The 22,958-nt window shown below is 38.5% G+C and overlaps 1 protein-coding gene across 1 annotated transcript; it reads left to right on the top strand.

Moving 5' to 3' along the window:
• The first annotated feature begins 12,564 nt into the window (after window positions 1-12,564).
• On the top strand, window positions 12,565-14,527 carry LOC133764317 (olfactory receptor 4A15-like). The gene is made up of 2 exons (XM_062197985.1): window positions 12,565-13,462; window positions 14,505-14,527. Exons 1-2 carry the CDS (start codon window positions 12,565-12,567, stop codon window positions 14,525-14,527), a joined length of 921 nt encoding a protein of 306 aa, XP_062053969.1.
• Window positions 14,528-22,958: the final 8,431 nt, after the last annotated feature.

Genomic DNA, 22,958 nt, shown 5'->3' with positions numbered 1-22,958 from the left:
CCTTGTTGCTGGTGCTTTTGGGAAATCTTATCCAAGAAGTTATCACCTGCACCAATGTCTTGAAGTATTTTACCTACATTTCCTTTTAGTAATTTCACTGCTTTTGGTCTTAAATTTAGATCTTCAATCCAATTTGAGTTGATATTTTGTATGTCGTGAGAGATGGGGATCTAATTCCATTCTTCTATGCATATATGTCCAGTTTTTCCTGCACCATTTATTGAAAAGGCTTTCTCTAGTGTATGCACTTGTTACCTTTGTCAAAAGTCAGTTGACTATATGTGTGTGGATAAGCTTTGGGGCTCTCTATTCAGTTCCATTGTTCTGTGTGCTGGTTTTATTTACTTTAGCTTTATGATATGCTGTTTTATTTACTTTAGCTTTGTGATATGCTTTGAAATGAGGTATTGTGATGCCCCGATTCAATCTGAAAAAATATTTTTGCTCAGCTCTGCCTCAGCTGTACTGGATCTTTTTTGATTGCATATGAAAACTTTAAGGTAATACCTCAGTATGATTTTGGTTTTCATTTCTCTGATTCTTTGTGATCTTGCACCTTTTTTATATGTCTGTGATTTGTTTGCCATCTTTTGAGAAATAACTATTCAGATCATTTGTCCCTTTGGAACTGGGTTATTTGTTTTTATATTATTACCATTCTTAATGGTATTCTGTTGCTTTAAAACCAATTTTCCAGACATTTAAAAAAATCCAACTTTCTTCTCTAGTCTGATGTAGTTTAAAAAATGCCCAGATATTTATCTATCTATTCTACATTGTTTTCCTTTTCTTAATTGTTTATTCCTAAGCCATTACCCCATTATTTAATTCATGTAGGTAGATTTTAAAATCTGGTTAAAGGCATACAACTCAATAATCTTATTTAAAAATATTTTAAGGGCAAGTGTTGTGGTACGGCTGATTCATATGCAGCTCGGAATGCGCACATTCCACATCAGAGTGCCTTGTTGGAGTCCCTTCTACTCTGTGTTTCCAACCAACTTCCTGCTAATGAGCTGGGAGCAAATGGATTATTACGATTATTACTTAAGCTCTTATGTTCCTGTCACCCACAAGGGGGGCCCAGATTGACTTCCTAGCTCCTGGCTTCAGCATGGCCTAGCCCCAGCTGAAGAGTAAACAGTTAAATGGATGATCTCTATCTTTCTGTTTCTCCCTGTATCTCTGTCACTCTGCCTTTCGAGAAAGAAATCTATCATTTTTTTAAATAAAAAAAATTTCCAAATTAGTACTAATGTAAGTTCAGAAGAATGCAGAAATCTATTCAGATTTATGACTGGCAATATAATAAATATATAATTAACTGGAAAATAATTAACATCTTAAAACACACTGAATGATTCTATCTGGAAATATGATAATTTGATTTATTTAGGTCATTGAAGTTCTTCAGCAATTCTTTTGTTTTCATCATAGAAGTCTTTCAGATTTTTTTTCTTATTTTTCTCTTTTTTTTTTAACTTTTATCTAATGAAATAAATTTCCAGTGTTCAGCTTATGGATTACAATGGCTTCCCCCTCCCATAACTTCCCTCCCACCCACAACCCTCCCCTGTCCCGCTCCCTCTCCCCTTCCATTTGCATCAAGATTCATTTTCAATTCTCTTTATATACAGAAGATCAATTTAGTATAAAGGTTTCAACAGTTTGCACCCACATAGAAACACAAAGTGAAACATACTGTTTGAGTACTAGTTATAGCATTAAATCACAATGTACAGCACATTAAGGACAGAGATCCCACATGAGGAGCAAGTGCACAGTGGCTCCTGTTGTTGACCCACCAAATTGACACTCTAGTTTATGGCGCCAGTAACCACCCTAGGCTGTCGTCATGAGTTGCCAAGGCTATGGAAGAATTCCAAGTTTGCCGACTCTGATCATATTTAGACAAGGTCATAAAAGACAGAGTGAGGATAGTAACCAATGATCCTAAGAGTGGTATTTACCAGGTTTGAACAATTATACAGCATTAAGTGGGGAAGAGGACCATCAGTACACACAGGTTGAGAGTAGAGCCATTGGTGGTAGAGGTTATGATTACAAAGGAATGAGGCCCAAGTGCACTAGACAGGGTCTTGAACAAAGGACAGAGTCATTATTAGAGGAGCTAAGAAAGGTGCTGTCTAAGCTACAATTAAGTTTTCTGATTGAGAGGCAAATAGAACCTGATAGAAGGGGCTTGATAATAATCTGGTGGGCTTTAGGCCTTGTAAGTTAAGAGGCCCAGACCTATCTATCTCTTCACATGGGGTATATCCTAAGGGAGGTGTGAACCTCCTAGGGGAAGGCACTCTGTTGACTTTCATTACTTGGCTGGCCTGGGAGGAGAGCTGGCCAGGTAAAGGCAGGGGGCATCTCTAACAAGAAATTTACAGTTCTGCCTGCAATGTTGCTGACCCTACGTGACCGTCCCCTCAGCTGCAGTGGTCACTTTGGAAGTTGGGCTGAGTGAAGGGCTTTTCAGCTTAGAGCCAATAAGATCTGTGGCTCTGACCTGGGCATCCTTCGACTCCAGGGCAAGTCCATTTCCAGTGATCCAACTCTTGGCAGAGCTGCCAGGGCTCTTCACAAGCTGACTTCTGCTGAAGCCCAGGCTTACCACATTGAAAGCCACTGCAGTGGACTGGCCTGTTGGGTCTCCTTGAGGGCAGATCACTGTACAGATCAGCCATTAATAGGCCTGCCACCCATAGCTTCTGATGCCAAGCTTTCTTTTCCTCCTGGTTTGTGTTAAAGCAGACCAGAGGATGCAAGTCAAGGGAGCGCCCATGTCCCATCTCTAATCTTCGGTGCCCTGAACTACAAGTCTATAGTCACAGGCATGTTCTGTAGTAGTTTTTCTAAGGTAGACAATGCCCATGAGGAAAATTATATTCTCACTTTAAAACTTTCTTTCCCTTTGGTCTGAAAGAGAGGTTTTTTCTACTTACTGTTTACTTTGCTGATGGCGAAGTGAATCTAGCTATGAGATTATTATTTAAGTTCTTATTTTGGCTATGCTATTACAGAAAAATGTTAGCCATCTCTTTTATAAGTTCTAAAGATTAAATTGTGCGTCCTACAGTTTCCTTCATAATAGAATTAGTTTCCTACCTTGAAAAGAGAGAAATGAAAGAACAAGTTGGGCTTAGAATAGAGAAATGAGGGAGCAAGTCCTAGATCGCTTGCTGACAATAGCAATATCACATGAATACTTAGCAAACACTTTCAACCATTAGATAACAACTTAAGAAAACATTTACCAGAAGGTCCAATGCCTTCTATAAATTTTAAGAATCATGTATTTGAAAACACCTCTTAAATATCTAACATGGTGTAGTTTGTTTAACCAGTAAACTTAAACACAACCATATAAAATGTTTTTAGTTTCTTTCTACCAACACGTTTAAAACATATGATACACAGATTCAGGTCACACAAATTAAAATGTATCTTTGATTGATTTTAGCAGCTTAAATTTATGGACAATCTTATCTATGAGCCATTTAAAATAAAACTCTTAATAAAATTTCCCCATGTGGACATACAATATGTACACACATATAACATAGCATAGTAGACCAATATAGCAATTTTAATAATAGCTTTTAAAATCTTTAACTCTTTTTGTAGATTGCCGATTGATTTGAATTGCTTTTTGTTTTTAGTAACCTCAGTTAACCATACTTTCTCTCAGTTGGTACTGTTAATACATTATTGGCTTCATCTGTTTACAGAGCCATCCCAAAGTACTGAATACAATAGAAGTGGCTGGAAAAAATCCATAGGAACCTATAGGAGGACAGCTAAACACAGAACCAACAACGCTTTAGTTTTATGAGCAGCAAATCAAATATAACTGTGGATGACAAAAGACTTTAAGTCGCCATGTTTAAAATTATAAACTCATCAACCAACAAGAGGCACTTGCTTACTTCACAGTATTTTTGAAAGCACCTGTAGGATTTTACAAGTATTTAACACGTTAGGCCTCTGGGGCTTTCTCATTAAGATAACTATCATGTCTAGTAACACAAGATCATTAGACTTTTTAATTCTCAAACATTTGTATTAATAGCATTTTCCATTATAGAAACTTAAAGTTTGGTACCACATCACATCTTGACAGTCCTTCTAATATAATCCAAATAGACTGATTAGTTGGTGTCTCTATAAGATGAGAGACATAGGTCCTTCAATTTTTTTCAGTTGGGCCCAAACTGGAAAAACCAAAGTCCAAGATTTACTGGAAATTTTAGAGTCCAGATTGTTTGAAACTTTGATTTTTTGAATGCCTGTCAAGAATGCCAAGAAGGCTCAAAATCCAAAATATCTGGTTGAAATAAGATTCCTTAAAATCATGACATAACATAGACCAAATTTGATCATTGCTACAAGGTGATTATTCAAATCTTTGAAAATAAGCACATATTTAAATAACCCATAGCTCTTAATAAAAATTCAGCTGTTTTTGAACAATTAGAATGTAACAGACATCAAGAGAACATAATAGATTACTTTAACACATTGCTTTAACAGAGCATCAGAGTTTAATTCTATGTCAAAGAGAAATTGAGCTTCCTGTGATCTTTTGCTGTGAGGTTTCCTTCCTTTACCTTCTTTCATATTGGTGACCATGTTTCTGTGTTTCTGTGTGTAACACATCTTTAAGCAACTTTTGCAGGGCAGGATGAGTGGCAACAAATTCTTTCAATTTCTGTTTGCTATGAAAAGTCTTTATTTCACCTTCATTCACAAATGAGAGCTTTGCAAGATATAATATTCTGGGCTGGCAGTTTTTCTCTCTTAGTACCTGGGCTATATCTCGCCATTCTCTTCTAGCTTGTAGGGTTTCTGATGAGAAGTCTGCTGTGAGTCTAATTGGAGATCCTCTAAGAGTAATCTGACGTTTCTCTCTTGCACATTTTAGGATCTTTTCTTTATGTTTCACTGTGGTGAGTTTGATTACAACATGTCGTGGTGAGGATCTCTTTTGGTCATGTTTATTAGGGGTTCTATAAGCTTCCTGTACTAAGATGCCTCTGTCCTTCTCCAAACCTGGGAAATTTTCTGCTAGTATGTCACTGAAAATGCCTTCTAATCCTTTCTCCCTCTCCATGCCTTCAGGAACTCCTAGAACCTGAATGTTGGGTTTTTTAATAGTATCCTGTAGATTCCCGACAATATTTTTTAGATTTCTAGTTTCTTCTTCTTTTCTTTGATTTGACTGTTTCCTTTCCTGTTCTCTGTCTTTTAAGTCTGATATTCTCTCTTCTGCTTCGCCCATTCTGTTTTTAAGGCTCTCTAATGTGTTTGTCATTGTCTTTTTACCTCGGTTTTTGCGTTTGTTCTTTGGCATGTTGGAGATATTTGGTTTCTTCACTGTGGTGTTTTTTCTTGTTACACTATGGCTCTATATTAAGTGGACTGTGTGCTTTTGGTGGAGCCTTAGAGGCTTGAGATGAGTGTGGCCTGAGAGCTCTGTTTGGTTCCTCAGGGTTGAGGGTGTGTCACAGATGACACTCCCAGGTTAGGTGTGGTAAATCTCTCTTTCTTTTTCTTTTTTTGATTCAAAAGGGAAGTAATTCCGCACAGCTGAACGTAATTGGAGGTAGTTAACAGGTGAATGATATACCCACAGGAGCCAGAGATCTGAAGCTCTTTCCCAAGGACCACACAGGGAATCTGTGCTGCCCTCAGTGTGGGCTCCAATTCTCCTGCAGTCTCCCACTGGGTTGCCAAGTTAGATGCTAATCTCCTGTTATTTCACCCCTCCCCCCAGAGTCAGGTTTTTCTGCTAGGCTCAGGGCCGGTGCAGACCTGAGGTCGCCCTGCTTATGACGTATGTCCAAAATGGCGCCTGCTCTTTGTCTTGCTCGCCTTTGAGGGGTGAGCGGAGAGAGAGAAACTCGTGTCTGTATCGGTCACCTTTTTTTTTCTCTCTCTCTCTTCTAGTTAGGCTGGTGAACATTTCCCCACGGAGTTTCAAGCCTCGTTCCCTCTAGCCTCCTCTTTCTGCTTGCCCGCTGGTGTTTTGGGCTATTGAGGTTCGGCTCACCTCGCGTTCCAGCGCTGGTGTGTTGAGTCTGCTGCTGGTGTCCCGAACTTGGGCTCCCACGCTCTCCACGCAGGTCCACTGTAAATCACTAGTTCCAGAAGAGTTTCCTCTGCTGTTTCTTCCCCTACTCTTCCTTGACCCTGCAGTATCTCCACTTTTATTAACCTGTCTCTCCCCCGGACTAATAGTGTGCTCCCTTCCTATTCCGCCATCTTGCCGCTCTCCCCGTCTTTCAGATTTTCATTTGAGTTTGTATTATGTAATTTTGGTTACCTTAATTAAAGATACTTCTCTACCATATATCTTCTAAATAATTTTGGGTAATATTAAAGAAAGTTTAATTTTGAATTAATTCACTGTACTGAACACCCTTACTATATATATATATATATATATATATGCACACACACACATATATATATATATATTATTTTAGCTAGATAAAAATATAATCTTAAATAAGGACTTATTTACAATATTTTGTATCATATACCTCCTGATTATAACATTATATTATTTCATATAGGAAAACATGGCATAATAACTGTGGATAGAGGAAACATTATCTTGATTTTAACTTCAATGGAGAGGCTTGTGGTAATTTCCTTCAAAAATGTGCTCATTAAAGTTGTTGTCTCAATTTTTCCATTGGTGTTTCGAGAGGAACAGAGAGCAACATTCAAAAGAGAAATCAAAAACAATTTCCAAAGAATTTCTCAATGATAAATCATTTACTGTGTTTTGTACAATTCTAGCTTCATGCTGGGCCCCTTAATTTATAGCATGGCTAACGACACTGTAAAAGGATAGATCTTAAATGTTCTCAACATAAAATTAAGTGACAGAAAGAAGATATTAACTTTGTGATGTGATGAATATGTTAGTTTAGTTGTTGCAATCATTTTACAACCAATATAAAGTTGTACACTTTCAGTCCATAGGATTCCTCTTTGTCATTTATACAATAGATCTAAAATGATAAAAATAATACTAATCGCACTGCTAAAAATGTGGCTAATATTCAAAGCAGTTTAACATTACCTGCTGCAACTGTTTTTCCCAATAAAATATATTCCAGTAGATTATAATGCTTCAAATTTAGTTAGGTTTCTTAGTAGTTAATTGGCAAATATTCAGTTTTATTTTCGTTATCTAATTGTTGTTGAGTTCTGATTCTCATGTATGCACTCTGTATTATTTTAAGTATTTAGAAATGTATGGTAACATGTCTGAGAGGTCAGCATACGGGCATACTGTTTACTCTTAGAACGTTCTGTGATCACTTTGAGCTTTATACGCAGTGTTTTACATTTATTTTCCTTTTCTGTATTCCTATACTAATACATGTACTACCAACTTGTCTGCTTAAAACTAAATAACAAACTCAGGATCTTTCCCTTTAGGAGAGAATGCTGATTTTTCTGTGCTTGGATCAAGCTTTCAATGATTTGTTTTGAAATTAACTTTCCTTGTCCTCAGTGTCAGTTCAGATGATGTCTGGAAAGACATGGGTTAAACTTGCACATTCAATGTTTGCCCATTTTTCAAGGCATGATTTTAATATGAATAGTACATATTTCATTTCTGCCCAGACTAGATTCTTCAGCTATGTGACCCCAAGTTTCTCTTCTATATTCTTCACCCCCAAGAGGGCATGTTTCCTTAAATCTTGATCTTTGTAGTTAGTATCCATGTGGCATCTCTGGAGGTGCAGTCTACCTCAGTTCTATCCCCAGAATTATGATTAAGGTCCCAATGAATTTAATTACAGAAGACTCACCCTTAGGGATGCACCAGTTGAATGACTCACCAAGACTGCTATAATTCAAATGTAGACAAAGTGTTCACAGACATCTCAGAGACTGCTGTCTTATACTGATATTCATGAGTGTCTTTTGTAGTCGAAATCATGGACTCAAAACATGATCAAAAAGGGTTAAAATTATTCACCAACCTTTAGACAATGTGAAGTTCAAGTAGGCTAGGTGAAAACAGGTCAGCATAACTGACTGAGAATCAAAATGTTGTAGACCATTTCATTATTTCAGTTTCATGGCATAAAACACAAACTGCAAATATTTACTTGAACAGGCACAATTCTTTTTTAAAAGTAAATTATTAACATTAATGACTACAAGATTTGATGATATTTTTAAAATCTCAATATTTCAATTTTACTCAAAGTACTTATTTTGTACTTTATGTATTAGCTACAAATTAAGGAAAACATGATGTTTGGGTCAGGCTTATTTCACAATTCTGTCTCTCTTAACGTTCACTTAAACCCCAAAAGGCTTATTTTACACTTGTTTGTTATTAGGACCACTTTTCTCAACAACGAAATTTTGGATCTCTGTTCAATATCAACATTTGGATTTCTTTTGGTTACAGGATATTTTGGATATTCATTTTGAAAATTCCAGAAATTTAAAAGATAATTTTTTGTTTTCTGAAAGACTGAGATGAATTAGACTCCTTGCAAACATACAGTGAGTTGGGCACAAGAGAATATTTCAAGCACCACTGATGGTGCATGTGCTCCTCTGCTGTCTGTGCTCATAGACATGGGGTCAGTGTAAAAGGCTGTTATGTTCTAGAACAAGCGAGAAGGTGAATGGACTGAATGGCTGTCTTCTTAGGCAAGTATACCAGAAAGTGCATTTATTTGTAAGATTCTGCCCTAGGCTTTATGTTATTCCATAGTTACTAGGTGGAGTGAATACTCATGTATTTCAAATTTTCTATGTGATTCTAATTATCAGATATATTAAGGGTTCTTTGGGATTGCTGAAATACATGTGGACCTACTCAGTTCTTTAACAGTATTTTGAATACTTTAATATTATAAAATATTATAATAAATTGCATTTCTGATATAAGTGTTCTTAATAACTAAGTCCAAGTGTAAGAATTTGGGGAAAATATTAATGGGAAGCTATTTGTGAATTAGTTCATAGAAACAACTGATATATTCTATCCAAGCATTGTTTAGTGTGTTAGCAAGTACAAGATGATATAGCATCTTGTAGAAGTTAAGTGTATGGCTTTCAAATACTTCAGTGAGCAAAATATTATTTTAATTCATAGGAATGAAAAGTCAAGTAAAAAAAAAAGGGGGGGGGGGGCTGCAATAGACTATTAGACCCAGAAAAGTAAAGAGCAGAAATCAGGTTGTGTGTTTGCTTGAAAGAGATGGTGAGGTGACAGAGTAGATTTTGTTTTGAACTTAAAGATATGTTTAAATATAAATAGATGGCTACTTAAACATAGAGATAGAAATGTTTTAAAATAGATGTATATTGATATACAAATATGAAGACAATGGGGAAATATAGGGAGAAAAATAGTGACATAGAGAATGGAGGACAAAATTGCAGGAACGCTGTTTTTCAGATTGATACAAAACTGGTTATCTAGTGCTTGCGAATGGGGGGGTAGTCTATAGTTAGCAACACAGGAAATCCACATACTGTGAGGTCAGACTGTAGAGAGTATCAACAGGCCTGCGCCGCGGCTCAGTAGGCTAATCCTCTGCCTTGCGGCGCCGGCACACCGGATTCTAGTCCCGGTCGGGGCACCGATCCTGTCCCGGTTGCCCCTCTTCCAGGCCAGCTCTCTGCTGTGCCCAGGGAGTGCAGTGGAGGATGGCCCAAGTTCTTGGGCCCTGCACCCCATGGGAGACCAGGAGAAGCACCTGGCTCCTGCCATCGGAACAGCACAGTGCGCCGGCCGCAGCGCGCCTACCGCGGCGGCCATTGGAGGGTGAACCAATGGCAAAGGAAGACCTTTCTCTCTGTCTCTCTCTCACTGTCCACTCTGCCTGTCAAAAACTAAAAAAAAAAAAAAAAGAAAAAAAAAAAAGAGAGAGTATCAACAGATAAAAAGTAAGTGTATATCCATACTAGGATTATTTTAAATGTAAATGGGCTGATGAATGTTGATGTTGTTTATGCTATAGGGTTTTTTTTTTTTTTATGTGTGTGTGTCTTTTTTTTTCTGTTCTCTTTCCCTCCTTCCTTCCTTCCTGCCTCCTACCTTCCTGCCTCCCATTTTCTTTCCCTGTTTCTTGGCTTGAATTTTTCCCTCTTATCATTTTCACCCCTTCACCTGCTTTTCTCTCATGCCACCAGCACAACTTGAACCATGTTTACAAAAAAACCCACATTTTGTTTTCCATGTTTTCTCATGATAATATAATCATATACAACCTAAGAAGGCATACATATTTTTAATAATATCATATTATGCTTATTTCTTTCTTATTCAACAAGACTTGTGTGGAATTTATCTAAGTACTGGAAAAGCTGGAATTAATTATTTTAAAATATCTGTATTACACTTAATCAATTTTTATATTTTATTCGAACATTTCCTTATGAGTAGAATTCAATTTAACATTTTATTTTGTTTTTGCTATTTTATGACTTTTTAGTTAATACCACAAATGATGTAATGCATATAGCCTTATGTACAAGGGCTTTGAATTTTGTAGGCTACATTCTAAAGTGCACTTTGTTGCCATAAAATGTAAACACACATATGTACTTTCAACAAAATTGCTAAACTGTTTTCCAAAAAGATTGTTTACATTTGCATTTTCAGTAGTAGTATAATACCCTTTTTATTTTTAAAATTCATGAGTATTATCACTTTTGAAACTTTTTCTGTCATTCCAGTAGATAAAATGTAATATATGCTTTCTATTTTGCATTTTTCCTGTTTACAAATGCATTTCAACATTCTATCATATTTGCTGCCATTTCAGTGCATTTTTAAAAAATTATTTATTTATTTGAAAGGCAGAGGTCGGGGGGGGGGAGAGAGAGAGAGAGAGAATCGGTCCTTCATCCACTGGTTCACTCCCCAAATGGCCCTAAAGACTAGAGCTGGGTTAATAGGAAGCCAAGAGCCAGGAGCCAGCAGCCTCTTCTGGGTCTCCCACGTGGGTGCAGGGGCCCAAGGACTTGGGCCATCTTCTGCTTTTCCAGGCCATAGCAGAGAGCTGGATCAGAAGTGGGGCAGCTGGGACACAAACCAGCAACTAGATGGGATGCTGGCACTGCAAGTGAAAGCTTTACACACTATGCAACATTGTTGGCCCCTGGAAGATCTTGATAAATTTTTAAAATTTACTTATGTGTTTGAGAGAATTAAAAAGACAGAGGTAGAGATAGATGGATATGTAAACAATAGATGAGAGAGAGAAAAATGTAATCTGCAGCTGGTTACTCTCCAAATGCCTGCAACAACCAACAGGCTGAAATTGGTAGCCATAAACCCAATCCAGGTCTCCCAAGTGGTTGGTGGCAGTTCAACACCTTGCACCATCATTGCTGTCTCCCAGGGTCTGCATTAGCAGGAGGTTGGAACCACAAGCTGGAGCTGGGAGTCAAATTCAAGTACCTGATATGGGACACCAGTACCCTAACCAGTGTCTGAAATGCAAGGCCAAATGTTCAGCCCTCTCTTTTGTGTACTTTAGACGTCTCTATATATGTTCTCTAAAACACCTTTGTTTGTCTATTGACTTTGTGTTCTTCCTTAAATTCTTAAGAAATTTTAACGCTGTGAAGTACTTTTTTTTTTGCATTTCAATTATTAAGAAGATATTCCCACCCTAGAATGTAGGCAGCCATCTTATTTGTTGATTTGAAATCAAATATAAGCCTTACATAGTTTTACATTGAATCTTTAATCCATTTTTACTTTATTCCTTTTTGTGGTAGTAACAACTTGTGCAATTTTATTAGGTTTCATGTAGAAATAATATTCATTTATTTAATAATCTGTCCTTTTCCCACATATTTTTTTTTTTGACAGGCAGAGTGGACAGTGAGAGAGAGACAGAGAGAAAGGTCTTCCTTTGCTGTTGGTTCACCCTCCAATGGCCGCCGCAGCCGGCGTTCTGCGGCCGGTGCACCGCGCTGATCCATGGCAGGAGCCAGGTGCTTCTCCTGGTCTCCCATGGGGTGCAGGGCCCAAGCATTTGGGCCATCCTCCACTGCACTCCCTGGCCACAGCAGAGAGCTGGCCTGAAAGAGGGGCAACCGGGACAGAATCTGGCGCCCCAACTGGGACTAGAACCCGGTGTGCCGGCGCTGCAAGGTGGAGGATTAGCCTATTGAGCCGCGGCGCCGGCCTTCCCACATATTTTTAATTACTTCTTGCTCCATTTATCTGGTAGATCTCTGAGGTAAGGGACTATACTTTTTGTAAAGAAACCTTTTCAGTTTGAAATAATTTTAGATTCAACATACATTGCAATTATATTACAGAGTTCCCATGCAGTCATCACCAGGCTATTCCCAATGTACTTGGGTTAGGTAAGATGTTATCACTGGGCTCATGTTTTAATAAGCTTTGTATTCTTGATTGTTCTGAAACATAATAAATTGTAATAGCAGATTATTGAATGAATAAACAATGTATCCTAATATTTCATGAAGTCACTAGTAATAATTATATTTGCAGGTAATTTGAAATAAGGACATGTAGATGGACACATGGAACGGAGAAACAATGTGACTGAATTTGTCCTTTTAGGGCTCACTCAGAGCCCTCAGGGTCAGAACATATTATTTGTGCTATTCTTGCTCATCTACATGGTGACAATGGTAGGCAACCTACTCATTGTCGTGACTGTGGTGGTCAGCCCCACCTTGGATGCTCCAATGTACTTCTTTCTAGGCTACCTATCATTTATGGATGCGGTCTATTCTACTACAGTTACCCCAAACATGATTATAGACTTACTCTATGAAAAGAAAACCATTTCCTTCCAAGCTTGTATGACCCAGCTTTTTATAGGACACTTATTTGGTGGAGCTGAGATTTTACTCCTAGTTGTCATGGCCTACGACCGCTATGTGGCCATCTGTAAACCCTTGCATTATTTGACAATCATGAACCAACGGGTGTGTGTTCTGCTGCTGCTGTTGGCGTGGGTTGGAGGTTTTGTGCATGCTGTCGTCCAACTTCTCTTTGTTTACAACCTTCCCTTCTGTGGCCCCAATGTCATCGACCACTTCATCTGTGACATGTACCCCTTGTTAAAACTTGCCTGCACTGACACTTATGTTATTGGGCTCACTGTGGTTGCCAATGATGGGGCCATCTGTGTCGTCATCTTTGTTCTCTTACTCATTTCCTATGGAGTCATTCTACACTCCCTGAAGAATCTCAGTCAGGAAGGGAGACGCAAAGCCTTATCCACCTGTGGTTCTCACATCACTGTGGTGGTCCTCTTCTTTGTTCCTTGTATTTTTATGTACGCGAGACCCCCTTCCACCTTACCCATTGACAAATCCTTGACTGTGTTTTACACTGTTATTACCCCCATGTTGAATCCTCTAATTTATACTCTGAGAAATGCAGAGATGAAAAATGCCATGAAGAAGCTTTGGACCAGAAAAAGAAAATGATGTGGCAGAGAAATGGAAAATCTATTCTCAGTGGAGTTTTGTTCCTTCCAGGACAGCCAAGTGTGATTTTTTTTAAAGGTCAACTGCACCTTTATTAGCCTCTGCAGCAGAACCAATACACACCCCATTTCATGGGTTATTCTTGATTTTGTAATCAGATTAAACTTATTCTTTAGACTTGGTTACCTTTGCACAATGAAGAAATGTTTAGTAGTGAATTCTTCAAATGGGGAATGGGTATTTTTAAGATTTTCATAGTTGGTTAGAAAAGTATATATTCATATTTTCTTATAAAGTGACATTTTTAAGACTATAAGTTTATATGCCATAATTAATATTGTAATTTTTATCTGTAATGGAAATTTTTCTTATGTTTTTCGTTTAAATAAAGTTAATTCTTTCTCAGAATTGCTAGTACCTATAACATTTTTCTCAGAATAGACTAAGAAATAATATCAGTGTATCATGTATAAATACATGCCATGAGATACAGGATACTAAACCATAACAAGCACATGCTATGTCAAATATGTAGAAGAAAGCATTCCACATTTTCAGGGAAAGCTTGCCTTTAGTAGGCCATTCCAATATTCTTTCAAGGCAGTTACTTGTAGATATTAGGGAATATGGCTATACAGTGAGTTCCATGGTAGTGAGTGATTTTTTCCATTTTATTTGTTTGTAAATATGTTCCTTGGTTAGAAATGACTGGGTTTGAAATCACAATGATTTTTAAGAAAATTTTAATGTAGGTATTTTATTTGATATAACAAATTAAAACATGGAATATTATTAAGCAATTTCTTTTTTATTGTATAATTTTATTTTTTATTTTTGGAGATAATATTTTTTCTTTTTTTAATAGAAAGCTTTTATTTAATGAGTATAAATTTCATCAGTACAACTTTTGGATTATAGTAGTTCTTCCCCCCATACCTGCCCTCCTACCCCCAAACCATCCTACCTCCTATTCCCTCTTCCATCTCATTCTTCATTAAGATTCATTTTCAATTATATTTATATACAGAAGATCAACCCATACTAAGTAAAGATTTCAACAGTTTGCACCCACACAGACACACAAGGTATAAAGTTCTGTCTTAGAATTAGTTTTACTGTTAATTCTCATAGTATAACATATTAAGGACAGAGGCTCTACATGGAAAGCAAGTGCACAGTAACTTCAGTTGTTGATTTAACAATTGGCACTCTTATTTATGACGTCAGTGACCACTTGAGGCTCTTGTCAGGAGCTGCCAAGGCTATGGAAGCCTTTTGAGTCCACAAACTCCATAGGTTTTTAGAGAGGGCCATAATCAAAATGGAAGTTCTCTCTTACCTTCAGAGAAAAGTTCAATTTAGGTTGGTTGTATGTGTCAGGAATCTATCCATTTCTGATAGATTTCCCACTTTGTTGGCATACAACTCTTTGTAGTAATTTCTGATGACTTTTTATTTCTGTGGTATCTGTTGTTACATACCCTTTTTCATCGCTAATTTTTTATTGATTTGGGTCTTCTCTCTCCATTTTTTAGTTGGCCAACGGTGTGTCAATTTTGTTTATTTTTTCAAAAAAACACCTCTTCATTTTGCTGATTTTTTGTATTGTTTTTTGATTTTTGTTAATTTCTTCTCTAATTTTAATTATTTCTTTTCTCCCACTAGTTTTGGATTTGGTTTGCTGTAGTTTCTCTAGATCCTTGAGATGCATTGATAGCTGATTTGGTGCCTTTCTTTTTTTTTAACTTTTATTTAATAAATATAAATTTCCGGGGCCGGCACCGTGGCACAGTAGGTTAAACCTCCACCTGTGGTGCCAGCATCCCATATGGGTGCCAGTTCTAGTCCAGGCTGCTCCTCTTCCAATCTAGCTCTCTGCTGTGGTCTGGGAAAGCAGCAGAAGATGGTCCAAGTGCTTATGCCCTTGCACCCGCATGGGAGACCAGAAAGAAGCTCCTGGCTTCAGATCGGCGTAGGACTGGCCATTGCAGCCATTCGGGGAGTGAACCAACAGAAGGAAGAGCTTTCTCTCTGTCTCTCTCTCTCTTTCTCACTGTCTGTAACTCTACCTTTCAAATAAATGAATAAAATCTTTAAAAATAAATAAATATAAATTTTTGAAGTACAACTTTTGGATTATAGTGGCCTTTTCCCCCATAACCTCCCTCCTACCCACAACCGTCCCATCTCCCACTCCCTCTCCCACCCCATTTACATCAAGACTCATTTTCAATTATCATTATATACAGAAGATCAATTTTGTGTATACTAAGTAAAGATTTCAACAGTTTGAACCCACACAGAAACACAAAATATAAAGTATTGTTTGAGTACTAGTTATACCCTTAAATCACACAGTACAACATATTAAGGACAGAGATCCTACATGGGGAGTAAGTGCACAGTGACTCCTGTTGTTGATTTAACAATTGACACTCTTGTTTATGGCGTTAGTAATCACCTGAGGCTCTTGTCATGAGTTGCCAGGGCTATGGAAGCCTTTTGAATTCTCCAATCTTATTTAGACAAGGCCGTAGTCAAATGGAAGTTCTCTCCTCCCTTCAGAGAAAGGTACCTCCTTCTTTGATGGCCCGTTCTTTCCACTGGGATCTCACATGCAGCGATCTTTCATTTAGACCTTTTTTTTTGTTTGTTTGTTTTTGCCACAGTGTCTTGGCTTTCCATGCCTGAAATACTCTTATGGGATTTTAGCTGGATTGAATGCCTTAAGGGCTGATTCTGAGGCCAGAGTGCTGTTTAGGACATCTGCCATTCTATGGGTCTGCTGTGTATTGGTGCCTTTTCAATTTCTTGATGTGGGCACCTATTGCTATAAACTTTCTTCTTAACACTGCTTTTGCTATATCCCATAAGTTTTTATATGTTGTGTTGTTATCTTCATCTGCTTCCAGAAAGGTTTTTGATTTCTTCTATGACCAATTGTTCATTCATGAGCATGTTGTTTAGTCTCCATGTGTCTGCATATGCTCCAGGGATTCCTGAGTTGCTGGTTTCCAGCTTCATTGCATTGTGGTCCATAAAGATTCATGGTATGAATTGTATTTTTTTGAATTTGCTGAGACTTGCTTTATGGCTTAATGTATGGTCAATCCTAGAGAAAGTTCCATGCACTGCTGGGAAGAAATCACAGTGATTTCGAAATCTGTTCCGTGTTCACCTTAAGAGTACACATTTTGCTGCTGCTGAATGCAGTATTTCTTCCTGTCAATAGATGGAGTTTCTGAGTGATATGCAAATTTTAAATACATTATGAATGCTTTTTTTAAAAAACAATTTTTTTATTTGACAGGTAGAGTTATAGACATTGAAGGAGAGAGACAGAAAGGTCTTCCTTCTGTTGGTTCACTCCCCAAAAGGCTGCTATGGCCAGTGCTGTGCTGACCAGAAGCCAGGAACCAGGTGTCTCTTCTCGGTCTCCCATGCGGGTGCAGGGGCCCAAGCACTTGGGCCATGCTCCACTGCCCTCTGTGGCCACAACAGAGAGCTGGGCTGGAAGAGGAGCAACTGGGACTAGAACCTGGCACCCATACGGGATGCTGGCGCTGCAAGGCAGAGGATTAACCAAGTGAGCCATGGTGCTGGCCCCACATTATGAATGCTTTTAAGTGCGTGTTCTTGTATTCACTATGTGCCAAAAATTCCTCAGATTATTACTGATTTGTCCATTTCTCTTGTTGGTTAAACTTATTTTCAAAGAATTTGATAAGGCTAGGTTTCATTACATATAAATTTTTGTAATATCTTCCTGCTATTGAACTCTTGTCATTACAAAAAATTTATCTCTGGAAACATTTCTTTTTTTTTTTTTTTTGACAGGCAGAGTGGATAGTGAGAGAGAGACACAGAGAGAAAGGTCTTCCTTTTTGCCATTGGTTCACCCTCCAATGGCTGCTGCGGCCAGCACATCTCGCTGATCCGAAGCCAGGAGCCAGGTGCTTCTCCTGGTCTCCCATACGGGTGCAGGGCCCAAGGACTTGGGCCATCCTCCACCGCCTTCCCCGGCCATAGCAGAGAGCTGGCCTGGAAGAGGGGCAACTGGGATAGAATCCGGTGCCCCAACTGGGACTAGAACCCAGTGTGCCGGAGCTGCAAGGCGGAGGATTAGCCTGTTAAGCCACGGCACCGGCCACATTTCTTTTCTTGACGACTCCTTTTTTCTGTCTGATATTAATATAGAAAGTATATTTGTCTGGTCAGTGTTTGTGAATATTTTCCAAGATATTTTTATGTTTTTACACTGTCAACTAAGATATTTCTTTCCTAAGGCTTTTACCATTGAGCTGTGCTTTTGAAAAAGCAAAAAGTTCCTTAGTTTTTTTTTTTAAATGTTATGCATGTGGATTTAAATTTACCACATTCCTCTTTGTTTTATGCTTATTAATGTGTATAGTTTTTATTCAGGTTGATTGACACACAAAATTCCCCTTTGGTTTAACCCTCATTACTCTCAGCATTTCTTTTTTCTATAACAGAGCTTGCCCCTTTTTCCTGAAGATCAATCTTTAGATTTCTGCCTGGTGGAATTTGATGGGTCACACAGTATTCCAAGTTTTTTTCCATTTTGTAAGAAAACTATCTGCATTTCCCTTCATTTGTTAATTTTAAAGTTGATATATTATTCTGTGTTGATATTCATTCTCATTAGGACTATGGAGGTCTTATTTCCTTATCTTCTGTGGGTTACTAGTACTTTAAGAAATGAATTTTTAGCCTTTTTATTTTCCTAAATGCAATATGTTCGTAAGACGTCCTTTTTCTTTTTCTTTTCTTTAGTTTTAGTTTTATTATGCTGCCTCATACCTGTTTATCCTTTTGTAGAAGTTACGTATTTTGGGCCAGTATCGTGGCTCAATAGGCTAATCCTCTGCCTGTGGCGCTGGCACACCGGATTCTAGTCCTGGTTGGGGCGCCGGATTCTGTCCCGGTCTCTCCTCTTCCTGTCCAGCTCTCTGCTGTGGCCCGGGAGTGCAGTGGAGGATGGCCCAAGTGCTTGGGCCCTGCACCCTCATGGGAGACCAGGAGAAGCACCTGGCTCCTGGCTTTGGATCAGCGCAGTGCCCTGGCGGCAGCGCGCCAGCCACACCAGCCACTGGAGGGTGAACCAACGGCAAAGGAAGACCTTTCTCTCTGTCTCTCTCACTGTCCACTCTGCCTGAAAAAAACAAAAACAAAACAAACAAACAAACAAAAACTTAAAAAAAAGAAGTTACGTATTTTCTTTCTTTCTTTCTTTCTTTCTTTCTTTCTTTCTTTCTTTCTTTCTTTCTTTCTTTCTTTGACAGAGAGAGACAAAGAGAAAGGTCTTCCTTCCATTGGTTCACCCCCCAAATGGCTGCCATTGCCGGCATGCTGAGCTGATCTGAAGCCAGAAGCCAGGTGCTTCTTCCTGGTCTCTGCACTTGGGCCATCCTCCACTGCCTTCCTGGGCCACAGCAGAAAGATGAATTGGAAAAGGAACAACCGAGATAGGGCCGGCGTCCCAACTGGGACTAGAACCCAGGGTGCCAGCGCTGCAGGCCGAGGATTAGCCCGCCTAATGATCCTCGGCGCTGGCTATAATGTATTGTTAACGAGCTTTCAATATTCCATTAATTTATAGCTTAATGCTTTTCAACTCTTTCAGAATAGTTTCATCCATATTGTTCAAACATTTTGGCTACCCTATTCTCTGTCTCTTGTCTTCTTAAACTATAATTAAATTATAGTTCAATTAAATAATTAAATTGAATTATAATTTAATTATAGTATCTGAGGGACTGGTGCTGTGGCTTAGCAGGTAAAGAACTGCTGTGGTTCTGATATCCCTTATGGGTGTCAGTTGGAGTCCTGGCTGTTTCACTTCTGCACCAGCTCTCTGCTAATGGGCCTGGGAAAGCAATGGAAAATGGTCCAAGTGCTTGGGCCACTGCACCCACGTGCACCCAAGTTCCTGGCTCCTGGATTCCTGCTTGCTATTTGGGGAGTGAACCACAGAATGGACTAAGCCTCTCTGTCTCTCCCCCTCTGGATCTGCAACTCTGCCTTTCAAATAAATGAATAAATCTTCTACAAATGTATCTTAAAAGTTTTCCACTGAGCCTTCATACTCTTTTTATAATATTTTCTGCATTTACTTTGTTGATCTCTGGTTTGGTCTGCATTTTCCCTTCTAAGATTTCCGACAATTCACTAATTCTATATTCATCTGTTTCAAACCGGCTGTTAATTCCAATCATTGAGTTCTTAATTTCATTAGTATATATTTTGTGGATGTTACTTAAGTAATTTGTATTAATTATTCACATTGTGGCTCAATTACTGCTACACACTCAGCTTATTATTAAATGCTCATTCTTCATTGTCTGTATCATCTATATATACGTTCAGTGCTCTTTCCTTTTAACAAGGCTTTAGCTATTTTTTATCTGAATGCTAGAAATAGTAAACAAAAACTCTATGGAAAATTAAAGGCATTATTTTTATACTTAAGAATGAATTTCTGGTGTTTCTAGTTACCAGCTCTAACTAGAGAAGTGTGGAATTCCAGCTAACCTTAGTGTAGTGAAGAAATTAGATGATTGAAACTGAGTTTGAGGTATATGAGGAGTGTTCTGTTTTAAGCCTCAGCTGCTTGAAGAAAAAAGCCCTTTGTGGTCTCTAATGAAAGCCTGGTTTTTAGAAAGGACATTTCATTTGTTTTGGGTTGACCTTGAGTTTCATTTGTTCCTCCTCAGTAAATCATCTACAGAGGGTACCACTCAGCTTTCTCTCATGTCTTTAGAATTTTTTTAATTAAACTTTTATTTAATGAATATAAATTTCCAAAGTACAGCTTATGGGTTACAATGGCTCCCCCTCCCAAAACTTCCCCCCCACCCACAACCCTCCCCCCCCTCCGCTCCCTCTCCCCTTCCAATCACATCATGATTCATTTTCAATTCTCTTTATATACAGAAGATCAGTTTAGTATATATTAGGTGACAATTTCAACAGTTTGCCCCCATATAGCAACACAAAGTGAAAAAAAATACTGTTGGAGTACTAGTTATAGCATTAAATAAGAGTGTACAGCACATTAAAGACAGAGATCTGGGGGGGGCGGAGCCAAGATGGCGGATAGTGAGGATGTGTGCCGTAGTTTGGGAAAATAAAGTTTCATAAAAGTGGAATTTCTGTAGCCTCAGGAAAAGACTCAAGAAAAAAACTGCAGAGGAAATGCTTCCAGATCTAGTGGATGTGACACAGAGGACATACAGGGAGCCCACCACGTGGAAACCCAACCACGGGAGCCGAGCCGCAGAATCTCGCCAGCGTGGGAACGAAAGGAAAGTAAGACAAAGACATCAGAAACCCGAGACGTTGGGGGGGGGGGGAAGCAGAGGCCTCTCTCTTCACTCACCGAGCAAAACAAAGAGCAGGCGCCATTTTACATATGTAAAGCGTCGCCAATGAGTTCACAAACTCAGTAACTTTGGAACTTTGGTGAAACTTGAGAACACATTGAGGGCTGCATAAACTCTTTGTGTGGTCCCAGGGGTAGATCAAACGAATACTCACAGAGGCCAGATTTCAACTACCCTCAATTCCACTCACCTGGGCCGAACTACTTCCCAACTGAGTCAAAAAAAAAAAAAAAAAAAAAGAGAGACAGAGAGAGAGAGAGCGATCCAGCAAGGAGCAAGGGAGAGAACAATCTGGGTGAGTCACTTTTTGCACAGCCTTAAACCTGAAGAATCAAGCAGAGCTCTCTGGCCACACCCATCACAGCCTCTAAGGATCCATCAAAGCAGACAGCCCACTTAGAGGCATAGTATAACGAGAAAAAAACACCACAGCAAAAAAAAAAAAAAACCCATAAATTATCTCCAATATGCCAAACAACAAACGTAGAAACCGAGGTAACAAGAGCAAGGAAGACACTATGATGCCCCCAAATGAACAAGACACCCCAATCCAAGATTATGAAGATGAAGAGATAGAGGAAATACAAGAAGCAGATCTCAAAAAATTGATAAGAACATTAAGAAGTTCTCAAAAACAAATTCTTGAACTACAGAAATCCTTAATGGACAAGATAGAAAATCTCTCTCGTGAAAATGAAATATTAAGGCGGAATCAAAATGAAATGAAACAACTAGTAGAACATGAAACTGTGATAGTGACAAAAAACCACAATGAAATGAAGAACTCAATAGATCAAATGACAAACACATTAGAAAGCCTTAAAAACAGAATGGGTGAAGCAGAAGAGAGAATATCGGAATTAGAAGACAGAGAACAGGAAAGGAAACAGTCAAATCAAAGAAAAGAAGAAGAAATCAGAAATCTAAAAAATACTGTCAGGAATCTACAGGATACTCTTAAAAAACCCAACATTCGGGTTCTAGGAGTTCCTGAAGGCATGGAGAGGGAGAAAGGATTAGAAGGCCTTTTCAGTGAGATACTAGCAGAAAATTTCCCAGGTTTGGAGAAGGACAGAGACATCCTAGTACAGGAAGCTCATAAAACCCCTAATAAACATGATCAAAAGAGATCCTCACCACGACACGTCATAATCAAACTCACCACAGTGAAACACAAAGAAAAGATCCTAAAATGTGCAAGAGAGAAATGTCAGATTACTCTCAGAGGATTTCCAATTAGACTCACAGCAGACTTCTCACCAGAAAAACTACAAGCTAGGAGGGAATGGCGAGGTATAGCCCAGGTACTAAGAGAGAAAAACTGCCAGCCCAGAATATTATATCTTGCAAAGCTCTCATTTGTTGAAATAAAGACCTTTCACAGCAAACAGACATTGAAAGAATTTGTCGCCACCCGTCCAGCCCTGCAAAAGATGCTTAAAGATGTGTTACATACAGAAACACAGAAACACGGTCACCAATATGAAAGAAGATAAAGGAAGGAAACCTCACAGGAAAAGATCACAGGAGTCTCAAACCATATATTAGAAAAAATCTTTGGCAAATGACAGGGCAAAGTTACTCCTTCTCAATAGTCACATTGAATGTTAATGGCCTGAACTGTCCAGTTAAAATACACCGATTGGCTGATTGGAACAAAACCAATCTTTTTTGCTGCTTACAAGAAACACATCTTTCCAATGAAGATGCATACAGACTGAAAGTGAAAGGCTGGAAAAATATATACCATGCCAACAGAAATGAAAAAAGAGCAGGAGTAGCCATCTTAATATCGTACAACATAAAGTTTACCACAAAAACTGTTAGGAGAGACAAAGAGGGGCACTATATAATGATTAAGGGATCCATTCAACAGGAAGATATAACGATTATCAATGTATATGCACCTAATTACAGGGCACCAGCTTATTTAAAAGACTTGTTAAGTGACTTAAAGGGAGACTTAGACCCCAATACAATAGTACTGGGGGACTTCAATACTCTACTCTCACAGACAGACAGATCAACAGGACAGAAGATCCACAAGGAGACAGTATATTTAAATGACACTAT

The sequence above is a fragment of the Lepus europaeus genome, chromosome 7 (genome assembly GCF_033115175.1).
Source record: "Lepus europaeus isolate LE1 chromosome 7, mLepTim1.pri, whole genome shotgun sequence".
Classification (NCBI taxonomy): domain Eukaryota; kingdom Metazoa; phylum Chordata; class Mammalia; order Lagomorpha; family Leporidae; genus Lepus; species Lepus europaeus.
This window is presented reverse-complemented; position numbering and strand designations above follow the sequence as displayed.